This window comes from Puma concolor, chromosome D1 (genome assembly GCF_028749965.1).
Source record: "Puma concolor isolate L17-30 chromosome D1, mPumCon1.1.hap2, whole genome shotgun sequence".
NCBI classification, from domain to species: domain Eukaryota; kingdom Metazoa; phylum Chordata; class Mammalia; order Carnivora; family Felidae; genus Puma; species Puma concolor.
Window position 1 is genome coordinate 10,419,788 of NC_141676.1, and position 12,012 is coordinate 10,431,799.

Sequence of the window (12,012 nt, forward strand, 5' to 3'; positions counted from 1 at the left end):
CTGCCTAGCCCCAGCTCTGGGAGGGGTCTGTGGGCCTCAGGAAGGGCCAGGGCCCCTCTGCTCCTGAGGAAAGTCCTTCCTCCCAGGTCCTGGCCTCCTGGCCCAGCCTTGCCTGCCAGGCAGTTAGGAGAGGTCCAGACCAGAGCACCTGGCTGCACATTAGCATCTCCCGGGCAGTTTAAGAAACTGGGCGGGGGGGGGGGGGGGGCAGAAACGACATGCCTGTAACCCTCTACAAAACAACTGATCTAACATAGGCCAGGTTGAGAACCATAGTGCAGGAAAATCCCATCTGATGAGGGGAGGAGGGAGGACAGGCAAATCTCCTGGCTGCCAGCCCACCAGGCTTTCCTATTCTTACACTCAATGGGGGAAGGGGTATCTTCATGGCCCTCCCCCACATCAACGCTATTCCACCCGAGCGGTTGGTCAGTTCCCGGAAGTTTTGTAAAGGGCACATGCCTTCCTCAGGAAGGAATGGTCCACGAGGGAAGGGTACCCAGTACTAACAATTCTGTTTTGCCCCCCTCCCCTCCCTCCTTCTCTACCAGCTTCACACTGCCCCTGCAGGGACAAGTCAAGAACACGGAGCGGCTCTACAGGAAAGGATTTAGCCCGAGGGAGAAATGAAAGCAATCCAGACTTTGAGTAAATACATTTTATATGGAACAAGATAATAAAATAGCGTGCATTTTATTTAAAACCAACCAAGCGCTGATAAAAATATATCTCACTGCAGCGGTGATTCCACATCAAACCTTAACAGTTAAGAACTGGGAGTTTAATTCATTCTTCACATCACGTGCTGGGCCTGGCGGAGGACACCCACCTCCCCCGGAACCTCAGAGAGGAAGAATGAGAGCCCTGGAGGAGAGGGCTCGGGTGGCAGGCTCACGCTGTCCCGCTCAGAGCTTGTGAAGGGAAGGGGCCCCGATGTGCGGCTCTAGTGTGTCTGCTCCGCACGCCTCCGGGGCCACCAGGGTGGACCCTGATCAGCAAGTCCTTAGTGGCAGGAGTGGAGGGAGAGGGAGGGGTGGAGAACCGTCTGGAGCTGTGCAGACAGGTGAGTCCTCCTCTCTCCTCCAGTGTCTCTGGAATCCCCACAGGGGATCTGATGGCCACCGCAGGGTCCAACTTGCAGGCACAAGCCTATGAAGCAGTCACCTTTTGCTTTGGCTGAAGGGGAATCAAGAATCTGAGAGGGAAAACTCTCTTCTTGACACAAAGCAGCCACAGTGCACTTTCCTACATACAGTACAGTGGCGGGCAGGCAAAGGGCCCTGCTGGCTCGGATTAAGGCACTTAGAACAGACTCCATGTACATCCTTGCTCCCAGCCCCGGGTGGGAACTTCCCCCTTGCCTTCCCCTCAGGTCCCACATGCCCTGCCTCTTCCCCAGAGCTAGGCAATGAAGAGCATGCCTGGAGGGATTGTGGTTTGGGTGGAGCGCAGGGCCGGAAGGAGACACACGAGGAAGGAAGCCTGGGGACTTGGCAAAGGAGGAGCTAGGAGAGCATCAGGAGGAAGGCAAGGCAGCAGCGGAGGGGAGCCAGCTGAGTCACAGGAGACCAGGGGCAGTGATGTTCACTGAGAGCAGACGCACAAGCCACGGGGAGGCCGTTCCAACCTGCCCCGACTGAGGCAGGCTGGGAGCAGCAAAAGGGTTAAGAGACAGACAGAGAACCCAATCCCAGACAGAGAACCTCAGAAGGCAGGGCCCCCGGGGACCCGCATGGGGAATGGTCTTCCTCTTTCTCAGCCGGGGGTGGGGGGTCCGGTGAAGACAGGAAGGTTCTGACAGTTCAGAGACGGGGCAGGAAAGGGGCAGGGTACTGGAAGGAGGGCTGTGCGATCCAGAAGCAGTGCAGCTCTTTGGTACGACGAGGACGATGCAGGCAGCCTTGTCCTGGCGCCCCCTCACTCCTCCTCCACACCCCGGGGCCCCTTGGCCGCCCGCCTCTGTCGCCAGCGCAGCTCTTCCACCTGGCGCTCCAGGCCTCGAACCTTGGCCTCCAGTTGGGCCCCTGAGGCCCGGGTGCCAGTGAGCCGGCTCAGCAAGGCGTAGAGGGTCAGCAAGGCCAGGAGGAGCAAGGCCCGGGTGGAAGGGTCGGGCACTGACCTCACCAGGGCCACAAAGCCGGCCAGGAAGAGGACAAGCTTCAGGCCCCACAGGATCCGCCCCAGCAAGGCCAACACCAAGCCAAGGAGCAGGGACAGAAGCCAATAGACAACTAGGGCCCCTGCTCCCCACAGCAGGAAGGTCTGGACCTGGCTGGGGCTGAGCTTCAGGCCCTGGGTGAGGTGATCTCCTGGAAGAGGGAGAACCACAGAATCAGCCAATCTGGAGTGGTGAGGGCATGGGGTGGGGGGAGAACCAAAAAAGGAGCTAAAACTCCCTGCAAAGGAAAAATCCTTGCCCACAGGGTCACAAAGGTAGGAGCTTGAATGTCAGTCAGCTCCTGTTCCTGCTGGCTGGGGGCAGATTACTTCCCTCGCCTGAAACCCAGTTCATCTGCAAAATGGGAGTGATGCTCTGGGCCGCGAGTAACAATTAAATGAGATACTATGGCTTAGCCAGACAGGAAGCAAACACCTGGTAAGTAGGGGCAACCGTTAGCCTGCTCTTATGTTTGCCTCTGGCGACACCTGGCAGGGGTTAAGCACCTGGGGAAAAGTCTGCGCCCTGAAAAGATAAGCTCCCACAAATAGAAGGTGACAGGCTAAGCTCCAGGGGACCGAACCAGTACTCTGCCACTCACCATCTAGCCCCAAGGCATTCAGCAGCTGCGCAGCAATCCCAGACAGCGCGAAGAAGGCCACCGAGATGGCTGATGAGATGGCCCACATCACCTGAGACAAGGTCTGTGGAAAGAGCAGGGCAAGGAGATAAGCTTATAATCAATCATGCCCTTCTCTTTAAGCCTCCAACCACCACGCAGGCAAGGCCAGGAGGGAATGTCCCTCACCTCCTTCTCAGCCAGAGGTATGCGAACCAAGCCTGGACAGCAGGCCGTGTCTCCTTCCAAAACTGGAACTCAGGACATCTGGGCCCTAATTCAACCGATTTGCTAGAATATTTTGGTGATGGTAGTAGGTGAATGTGTGTGTGTATGGGGGGGGGGGTGGGGTGGGTGGTCATCAAATCTCTATAGTTGTCACCCTGTAGAACTGGGGTCCTCCCACGGAATCATGAAGTCGTGGAAGCAACATCTGTGAAGGGCTAGGATGTTTCAACGAAGGAGGAGTCCCTCAGGTCTACTAGATTATGGATTTTATAAATGATCATCTCAAGTGTTTAGAATGACCTATCAAAAGCATGTGATGCCATACCTAGGATGTCATTAGCTGGCAAAGACAGCTCTGTCTTAAGCCCCTGAGTCAGGCCTACCTCTACCTCTAGAGGGGAAGGAATTTTCAGATCTTGACATTTTGCCAATTTAAGACTTTAGGTCAGATTTAGACCAAAGTCAGACTCTGTCGTCATCCAGTGACATGGGTTTATAAGGACTGGCCCGTTTCCTAGTCTTTCTGACAAGAGAGGGCAGGAATAAGGGAAATTTCAGGAGAGCTACAGGCCCTAGGGTAGGAATCGAACAATGGGAGTGCGAAAAAGCGGGAACTCTCTGGCTGCATCTTGTACAATGTGGGGCTCTCTGCAGCAGGGATTATGACACAGAGAGGATGTGGACCCAAGACGGGGTGGCCATGAACGTCTCCTCCTTTGTCTTTCTTCGGTGTGTGTAGTCACAGCAGGAAGCACCTTCCTTACCTCTGAAACCAGGTGAATGGTCTCTGGCCCGAGCCAGGCCTCCAGCGTTCCCCGCACAGATCGACCTATCTGGCTCAAGAGGTCAACCGGGGCCTCCCTCTTCTGCTGGCCTGGTGGCACGAAGTCTGCGTGGGACTGGGATGATGCCGAGTGGAGGAGGATGAGGGCCACCAGGACCGTCAGGATGACTTTGAACACATGCTTGCCCCGCGGTGGGCCTGCCATGGCTGGGTCTGTTGGGAGAGCAGCACAGGGTGAGCGGAGCGCCAGAACGGGCACGGACACCCCCCGAATGCCCTCCTGTACCCCCACCCTGTTAGCCGAGAAAGGCAGAAGTGGGCCTTTTAACCTCAGCTGAGCACGACCTTTTGATTCACCGGTTCCTCTTTCACATTCTTTACCACTTGCACGTTCGTTCGTTAACCGGCAAGTATTCTCCAACGCCTCAGGGGAGACTAGATCTAGGATTGTTCCAGTTCTAAAAATCTGAAGGCCCGTCTCTAGGTCTTAGGTGTTACGGGCATAAAACAAATATAAGGCTTTGTCCCCAGGGAGGTTATCATCTACTTAAGATCAAGCAGACATAAAAAACAACCTAGGAAATAGCACATAAATAAGATTCCTGCCGTGTAAAGATGTAAAGAGAAGTGCTCAGGTATGTGCTCAAGCAAGAGAAAACTGCATATATGCCTCCTGCCCTGCAGGACCATCACAGGAGGTGGTATTAACCTCCTACTGGTAACAGATGAGAAGAAACAGACTCAGGGGTTAGGCACTGCCCCAGGTCACTGGGCTAAGTAGAAAGGTCAGGGTTTGAAGCCAGGCTTCTGCTTCCAAATCGCACACTTATTTGGGAGAGAAGTGGATCTCAACTGTGGCTGCTCTTTGGAGCCACCGGGGAGCTTCACAAACTATTGATGCCTCTGTCCCAAGTTCAGACTTTCTGGTGTCACTGTCTGGGAGTGGTTTAGGCTTGAACCTGCAAAAGCTCCCCGGGTAATTTCGCTGTGCCGAGCTGAGACCCACTGACACAGAATGACCTCAATCAACTCCCCAGCCCCCAATGTAGGCAAAGGGTTAGAGCACAGCCTTTAGGGAAAGATATTATTAATAAAAAGCTAACCATGTGCCCCCTATCTCATACAATCGCCACCATCAGGTAGGCATTGTTACTGTTCTCCATTTTACTGAAGAGGAAACTGAGGTAGGATAAGCAATAAGGGGGGGGGAGCCAGGATTTGAACCCAGGTGCGTCCGATATCAGACCCCTCACACATACTGCCCTGCCGTATCATCTCTGAAGTCAGTTTCAAAAGTGATTTGGGGGCGCCTGGATGGCTCAGTCAGTTAAGCGTCTCTTGATTTCGGCTCAGGTCATGATCTCACAGTCGTGAGATAGATCCCGAGTTGGGCTCCGTGCTGGGCATGGAGCCTGCTTAAGATTCTCTCTCTCCCTCTCCCTCTGCCTCTCCCCTGCTCACTCAAGAGTACTCGCTCGCTCACTCAAAAAAAAAAAAGGGATTTGGAGAGTCACACAATAGATTATTCACGGGCTAAAATAAACTTGGCATCTAGCAATCATCTCCGTGAATGACTCCTGGTGACAATTCACTTACCCACTTTGTGTTTTGTACTCTGAGCTCATCTGTAATACGATGCCACAGGCAAGTTAAGACCCAACAAGCACAGATTCATTGAAGCAGGTGTGGACCAGCCAAAAAAATGTTTGCAAGTTTGCTATTTACCACTGTGCTTGAGAAATGTCAAACAGCACCAGCAAATCCCCTGTTCTCTCCCAGGGTCAGAAATGAACCTGTAGCTCCAGGGAGTTTCCGTGATTCAGACCCAATGATCAGAGGCTAAGCCATGCCCCTGATGTAGGAGCAGCCAGGCGTTTGAAGTTTTTGCAGGTTACCAGATCACTCTGGGAGTTACCCAGAAATCAGAGCCATCAGGGTGGAGAGGGATTCTTACTTTGTAGAAAGGAGAAGAGTCCAAGAAAGAGTTATAAAAATATCCTATCCGGGGCACTTTCTGGCCCAGAAACACCTGCCCTGAGTTCCTCTTGAGGTCTGTGGAATCAAGCAGGGCTGCAAAAACATGCATTCATGTGGAGCGGCCTCAGGCTGGGAAGGCTTTTACTCTTCTCCCCTCTTTGGCAGAAATCAAGAACCAGATGGTTCCTGCCTGCCAGTGGTCAGACAGGAGGGAAGCACAGGTCAGTTCCTAAGCTATCTGGGTCATAACCACACTGGGGACTTAAAGAGCAGGGTTGCTATCTTAGGTTGGATCCTATATCCAAGGACCTCCACCAGGAGGGATCAGATATCGTCTCCTCGGTTCTAGAAGGTCAGGGTGATGTGAGCTGCTCCCCCCATGGCGGCCTCCTGCATTCTGTGCCAGCCTCGACTTTCAAGCAGACATCTGCCTCAGTCAACAGGAGCTGGGGGACCTTGGAATAAACCCTCCACAGTGAGGCCATCACTGGCTCCCCAGCTGACCTTCTAAAGTGCACCAGAAACCAAATCTAACAGGATTCTAGAGGGTGCCCTTTGCAGATGAGACTGAAGATCATTGGCTGGTCCGTTTCTTCAAATTGTTTTATTTAACAGGATCCCTTCTCATTTCTTCCAGGTTCTTTCTGCGCAGCAAGAACCAGACTCACTGTCATCACACCTCCTCACTGCAGCCCAACCAAATACTTTTCATAAAGAGAAACCATGGCAGTCAAGAGCCGGAGCAGCCTTGAGCTCTGAGAGGAAGTAGGTCTTAAACATATTCACCTCCTGCAGTGTCTGGCCTCAAATGGTGGCACTCAACAAATTGTGTGTGTGTGTGTGTGTGTGTGTGTGTGTGTGTGTGTGTGTGTGTGTGTTCATATTCACACATACAAGCAGCCATCTGCCCCAGTTCAGTGTGTATGTGAATGATGTTAAGCATAGACGTTTATTTCTTGCACGTGTGTGGTGCTTTATAATTTACAAAATGCCTGTTACTTCGCTATCTCACTGAACTCTTCCAACAATCTTACAAGGTACTGCTATTCTACATTTTACTCAGAAAACTATGGCTTAGAGTTGTTCAAGCTCGCACGGCTGAGACTTGCCTCCGGAACCCAGGATCTAAATCTCGCCCTTCTGCTTGTTCCAACCCCTGTGCTGCCTCAGAAACACAGGGCCCTCAAGGCACTTAAGAGTTCCACCAAGTATGAATGAGCTCAAAGTGAGAGGATATGCAGAGTCCCGCCAGGAGCTGACCCACCTGCGGCACATGGTTTTGTACCAAGAGGTATGAGGACAGCAAAAGATTGGGGCCAGCCCTGCCACTTCTGTCCAGGTACCTGGAAGATGGCTCGGGCAGGGCCAAGAGAACCCGGCTCAGCTGGGGAAACTGCTCCACTTAACTATGGTAGTGAGAAGGCACTATATGTTTAGCTGTGGTTTGCCAAGAGGGCAGGGTGGGGCAGTCCATACACCCCCTGCCAAGGCTCCTTCCTCGGGATAGCTTCCTTTCCCACCATGAATCACTACGTGGCAGGAGGGGCAGCTGACTTAGTGCCCTCTGCTGGCCCTGATTTCCCCCATCATTGCTCAGAGCTGCCCCAGTGGAGCAGTGGTTCTCGGCTCTGGTTGCCCAGCAGAAAAGTCTGTGGAGCCTGTTCAAGCAAGGATGTCTGTCCCAATCGGGGCCATCTTAGACGCTCCCAAATAGGGGCTCAGGATTTTGTTTGTAGAGCCCCTTGAGGATTTCTGATGCATAACCAGACAGCTGCCAGAAATGATCAGCAGCAAAGGAAAAAGTCTATTCTAGGCAAAGTCTCTAAAGTGTGGCAGTGCGCGTAGGAACCTAGACTTCTCTCCCAGGCTCCATTCTGCCACAAACTAGAAGCCACCGCCTTATGCCTATGACTTAACCTGAGTTTCAGTCTCCTCAGTGTCAAATGGGGTTAAGCAGGCTTAAGAATTATTACGTGTTTCTGCAAGAACTTTCTAAACCTTAAGCATCAGTAGGAATGTTGCCGTTCACAAACTGCCAATAACACCGCTCATTACATTGTAGCATAATTCAGCAGGTTTACATGCCGGCCTCCCCCATTAGACTTCCCGCGCCTCCGGTTGAACTTCACTTTTTTTGGAATCCCCAGTGCCTAGCGCAGAACGATGACTAATGGATGCTTGTTAAATGAATATTAGAAACTCGCCAAGGTAGCAAGGGAGAAGCGGAGAGAAGAGGCTTATTTTAAAGTTGATCCAAATACGCAGCGGCCGCCGGAGCAGCACAGCTGCGTCGAAAGGAAGCTCCTTGACGGGGCGAAGCTGCCACTGAGGAAAATGAAGTCAGCGTCCCGGCAGGTGGGGGCAGCCCCCGCTAAACCCCTGGCAGCTGCTGCCCAGCAACTGTTTGGGGGCAGGGCGACGGGCAAAGGGGCAGCTTCCTCCCCAGGGCCCAGCCTCCCCCCAGACAGGGTGTCAGTCGCATGTGCTATTTCGAACAGCAAGTCCCCTGCCAAGCCCTGCTGGGTGGCGTCGCTGGCAAGGGACGCGGCGCGGCCCAGGGGTTCGAGGTACCCCAAGGGACTCGGGATACCCCAAGGGGCTCAAAGCGAGGCCGCGGGAAGCTGGGTCGTGGGGCGGGGGCGACCGGCTCAGCGCTAGCCTCCTACCCCAGCCTGACAGCCGCCCCGCCCCTGCCGGACCTCTGAGCAGCGCTCCGAACCCTCTTCACCCCGGAAACGCGTGCCTCCCCTGTTACCTAGTAACGACGCCCCCTGTTGCATAGCAACGAGGATTCGGATCCCCCGTTTGTTTCCCCCGCTGGGGGCCGTCGGACCCCTCCCCACCCGTGTCCGCCAGGCCTCGCGACTCCGCCCTGCTCCCACCTGCAGCGGCTGCCGCCTCCCCGTCCCGCGTTCTGTCCCCGAGCCCCGGTCTCGACTGGCACTCACCGGGCTCCGGCCACTACTGCCCTTCACGTGCGACTTCGCTAAAACGCGCCACCAAACCCGCGCCTCAACTCCGGGGCGTTGGTTTATCGTCTGCGCACGCGCAAGGCGGGAGGAGCCCGGGGACCTGCCGGTCCCCCTCCCCGCCCAAACACCGTGCCGTGGGCGCATGCGCCCTACCCTCTTGATCACGTTTCTCCCCCCACTGTCCACCCCCACCGAGCATTCCCACCAAAAAAGAGTGGGATCAGAAGTTCGAGCTGGGAACGGAAGTTTCTGGCAGGAAAGGGGGAAGAAGCGGCTATATCTGAGCTGTGCAGTAAGTAAACTGAATCTTTGAAATTCGGAGTCGAAGCCGGGCCGTCTCTTCAAGCCCTCAGCATTTCGGTCCACGTAGTTTCAAGCTACCCAGTACCTCCCGGGCATTGTGGGAAATGTAGTTCTAACCAAGAGGCACCTGGTCTTTTTGAGGAACTTTCGCGCTAAAAAGGCACAAAGGAAAAAGGTATTAGGGGAGCAGTAAGAGGTACCAGCTCTGGAAAGATGCGTCCGCCCCCTCTGAGAGCGATTATGCACCCGAACCCTGCTGATGGCTCTCGAATGTTCATTCAGTTATAGAGAAGGAAAGGAGCCAACTTCCAGACCCCATTTCCACACACACAAAAGCAAGATTTGGCTGGTTTGTGATTCTAGGCACTTTTTTCTTCATCCGTCTTGACCTCAGCTGTTTCAACTTTACTATCCAGTCCTAGAAGTTCTTCACTTCACGGTGGGGTGTGCAGCCATCTTCCTCTGGACCCTCATTACTCCCTGCATCAGCTAAGGGTCTCTTCCAGAACAGACTCTAGCAGCACCCTGGGCCTCACCTTGTAGCTTTTCTAACAGTCGCAATTTTACATTTGCTTGTGAGATGTTTCTGATCTGTAAGGACTGCCAATCTCCCAGATTCCTGTTCAAGAAATGTAACATTTTGGGGCACCTGGGTGGCTCAGTTGGTTAAGTGTCCAACTTCGGCTCAGGTCACGATCTTGCAGTTCAGGGGTTTGAGCCCCATGTCAGCTCTGTGCTGACACCTCAGAGCGTGGAACCTGCTTTAGATTCTCTCCCTCTCTCTCTGCTCCTACCCGGCGCTCTCTCTCTCTCTCTCTCTCTCAAAAATAAACATTTAAAAAATGTAACTTTCCCCCCCGCCCCCTATGACAAGTCACTTTCTTTTCAAACCTTTTCTATCTGAGCAATAGAAATAATCTCAGACAGGTGCCTGGGTGGCTCAGTCAGTTAAGCGTCCTACTTCAGGTTGGTGAGTTCGAGCCCCGCATTGGGCTCTGTGCTGACAGCTCAGAGCCTGGAGCCTGCTTTGGGTTCGGGGTCTCTTTGTGTCTGTGTTCCTCCCCAACACGCACTCTGTCTCCCTCTCTCTCTCAAAAATAATAAACATAAAAAAAGAAGAAGAAATAATCTCAGTTCTTCCCACCCTTAGTCTTCAGAGTGTACACGCTGGAAAATTCACATGGGGCCAAAGTGTGGGGGCGGAGGGTAGGGGCAGTCATCTAATCCTCACTGTCAGTTAACTGCATTGTCTTACCTGCTCTTCTGTTACTTTTCCACACAGGCTGCCACTACATCTACCTGGGAAATGGAGCTTTTCTGGGTTGTTGGCCGATAGCTCTGCCTCTGCTCACAGTGGTATCTCTAAGACCTAGTAGTGTGCCTTCCTGGCACACGGTAGGCACTCAGTAAGGATCGTTACTGGCTCTCTCTTTCTCCAGTCTGTCCTCCTCCAACCCGTCCAGTAAGTGTCTTCCAGAGGAATCTTTTGGAAGTGTAGTTATCACTCTGCAGCTCAGCTGCTGGTCAGCTGCCAGCCCCAAGTCTAACTGCCTCTGGTTCAAGGCCCTGCCTGAAAGGATCCATTTTATTTCCTACCACATCCAAAGATGTAGGATGCTTGGCTTGACGGGCAGCCTGTCATTCAACCAAGGACAGTTATGAAGTCCCTGCTGTGTGTCAGGGGCTGTGTTAGACTCTGAGGAACAACGGTGACCAGAACAATGACGGTTCCTGATATCACAGCATTTGCCGTCTAGTGGAGAACACAGATATCAAACAGATACTTGTAAACAATGATATAAGTAAGTGATTATAGCTACCAGAATAGCTTGGAGAATTACAGGGTACTGTGGGGGACTGAACTTGAGTCAAGGGTCAAGAAAAAGGCTCCAGAGGAAGTGCCATTTAAAATGAGATTGAAGTTTCCTTTGGAGGCAATAGGAGGGGAGGAGAGAGGAGGGAGGTGTGCCAGGCACAAGTAGTGAAACCAGCCAGAGGGAGTAAGTTTGAGGACTTGAAAGGGAAGCTGGAGAGAAGATCAGGTGGTGGAGGTCAGTAGGGGCTAGATGGTACAGGACTTGGGGGCCAGTTTTCTCTGCATTCAGGTCTCAGCAAAAATGTCACCTCCTCAGACATGCCCTCCCTGAATACCCCTCGTAATGCAGCCCATCTCTCCCATCCACACCACTTCCCATCCGTCTTTCTCTGATTTGTGTTATTCTTGGCCCTTACCAGTCTCTGGAATTTTCTTCTTAGAGTTGATTGTCTATGCCACCCCCCTCCCCCAAAGAACGTAAGCTCCAAGACAGCAGAAACCTTGTTTGCCATCACCATTTGTATCTCCAGTTACCAGAGCAGAGTCTGGCACGGAGGCACCCAATCAATATTTGTTGAATGAATGAAAAGCCTGAGGAATAGCAGAAATAGATTTTTCATGGAAAGGGGATCACTGGCTGTTCTATAAAAAGTGGATTAGAAGGAGGCTAGGCTGGAAACAAGACCAATTAGGATGCTATTTTACTGCTGCAAGGGAGATAATAGTGGTTTGGACAATCTTGCTTGGCTTCAGGGATAATGATAACAAACACGAACGCGTGTATCATACTTATTATGTGTCAAAGTACAAAGCACTTTTTAATATTAACTCCTCACAACAACCCTGTGAGTTAGTTCAACCTTTGTTATTTTACAGATGAGGAAATTAAGGAGAGAATGTCATACAGTTTGCTAGCTGGGTGAGCTGGGATTAGAGCACCCACAGGCTGGCTTCAGAGTCCATGCTCTTGACCACTATGCCTTACTGCCCTATATACCTGCAGCCATGCTTCTCTCCAAGCCTATGTGCATGCTCTTCCTCCTCTTGGGATGTCCTCTGCTCTCTTCTATTTGAATATTGCCCACCTGTCAAAATCCAGCTCATTCACACCTCTTCAGCCAAGAAGACTTCACTGATCACACCCGTCTGTCCTGC

The 12,012-nt window shown here is 52.6% G+C and overlaps 1 protein-coding gene across 2 annotated transcripts; it reads right to left on the minus strand.

The window, feature by feature from the left end:
- Window positions 1-643: 643 nt before the first annotated feature.
- On the minus strand, window positions 644-8,873 carry TMEM109 (transmembrane protein 109). 2 transcript variants are annotated; one of them, XM_086677274.1, is made up of 4 exons: window positions 8,715-8,873; window positions 3,770-4,002; window positions 2,760-2,862; window positions 644-2,309 (listed from the first exon to the last, which is right to left on the minus strand). In XM_086677274.1, the coding sequence occupies exons 2-4, from the start codon at window positions 3,992-3,994 to the stop codon at window positions 1,918-1,920; spliced, it is 720 nt and encodes a 239-aa protein (XP_086533400.1). In that variant the 5' UTR covers window positions 3,995-4,002; window positions 8,715-8,873; the 3' UTR covers window positions 644-1,917. The 2 variants fall into 2 exon arrangements, with proteins under 2 accessions (XP_086533400.1, XP_086533401.1); XM_086677275.1 differs by having other exon boundaries at window positions 8,649-8,828.
- Window positions 8,874-12,012: the final 3,139 nt, after the last annotated feature.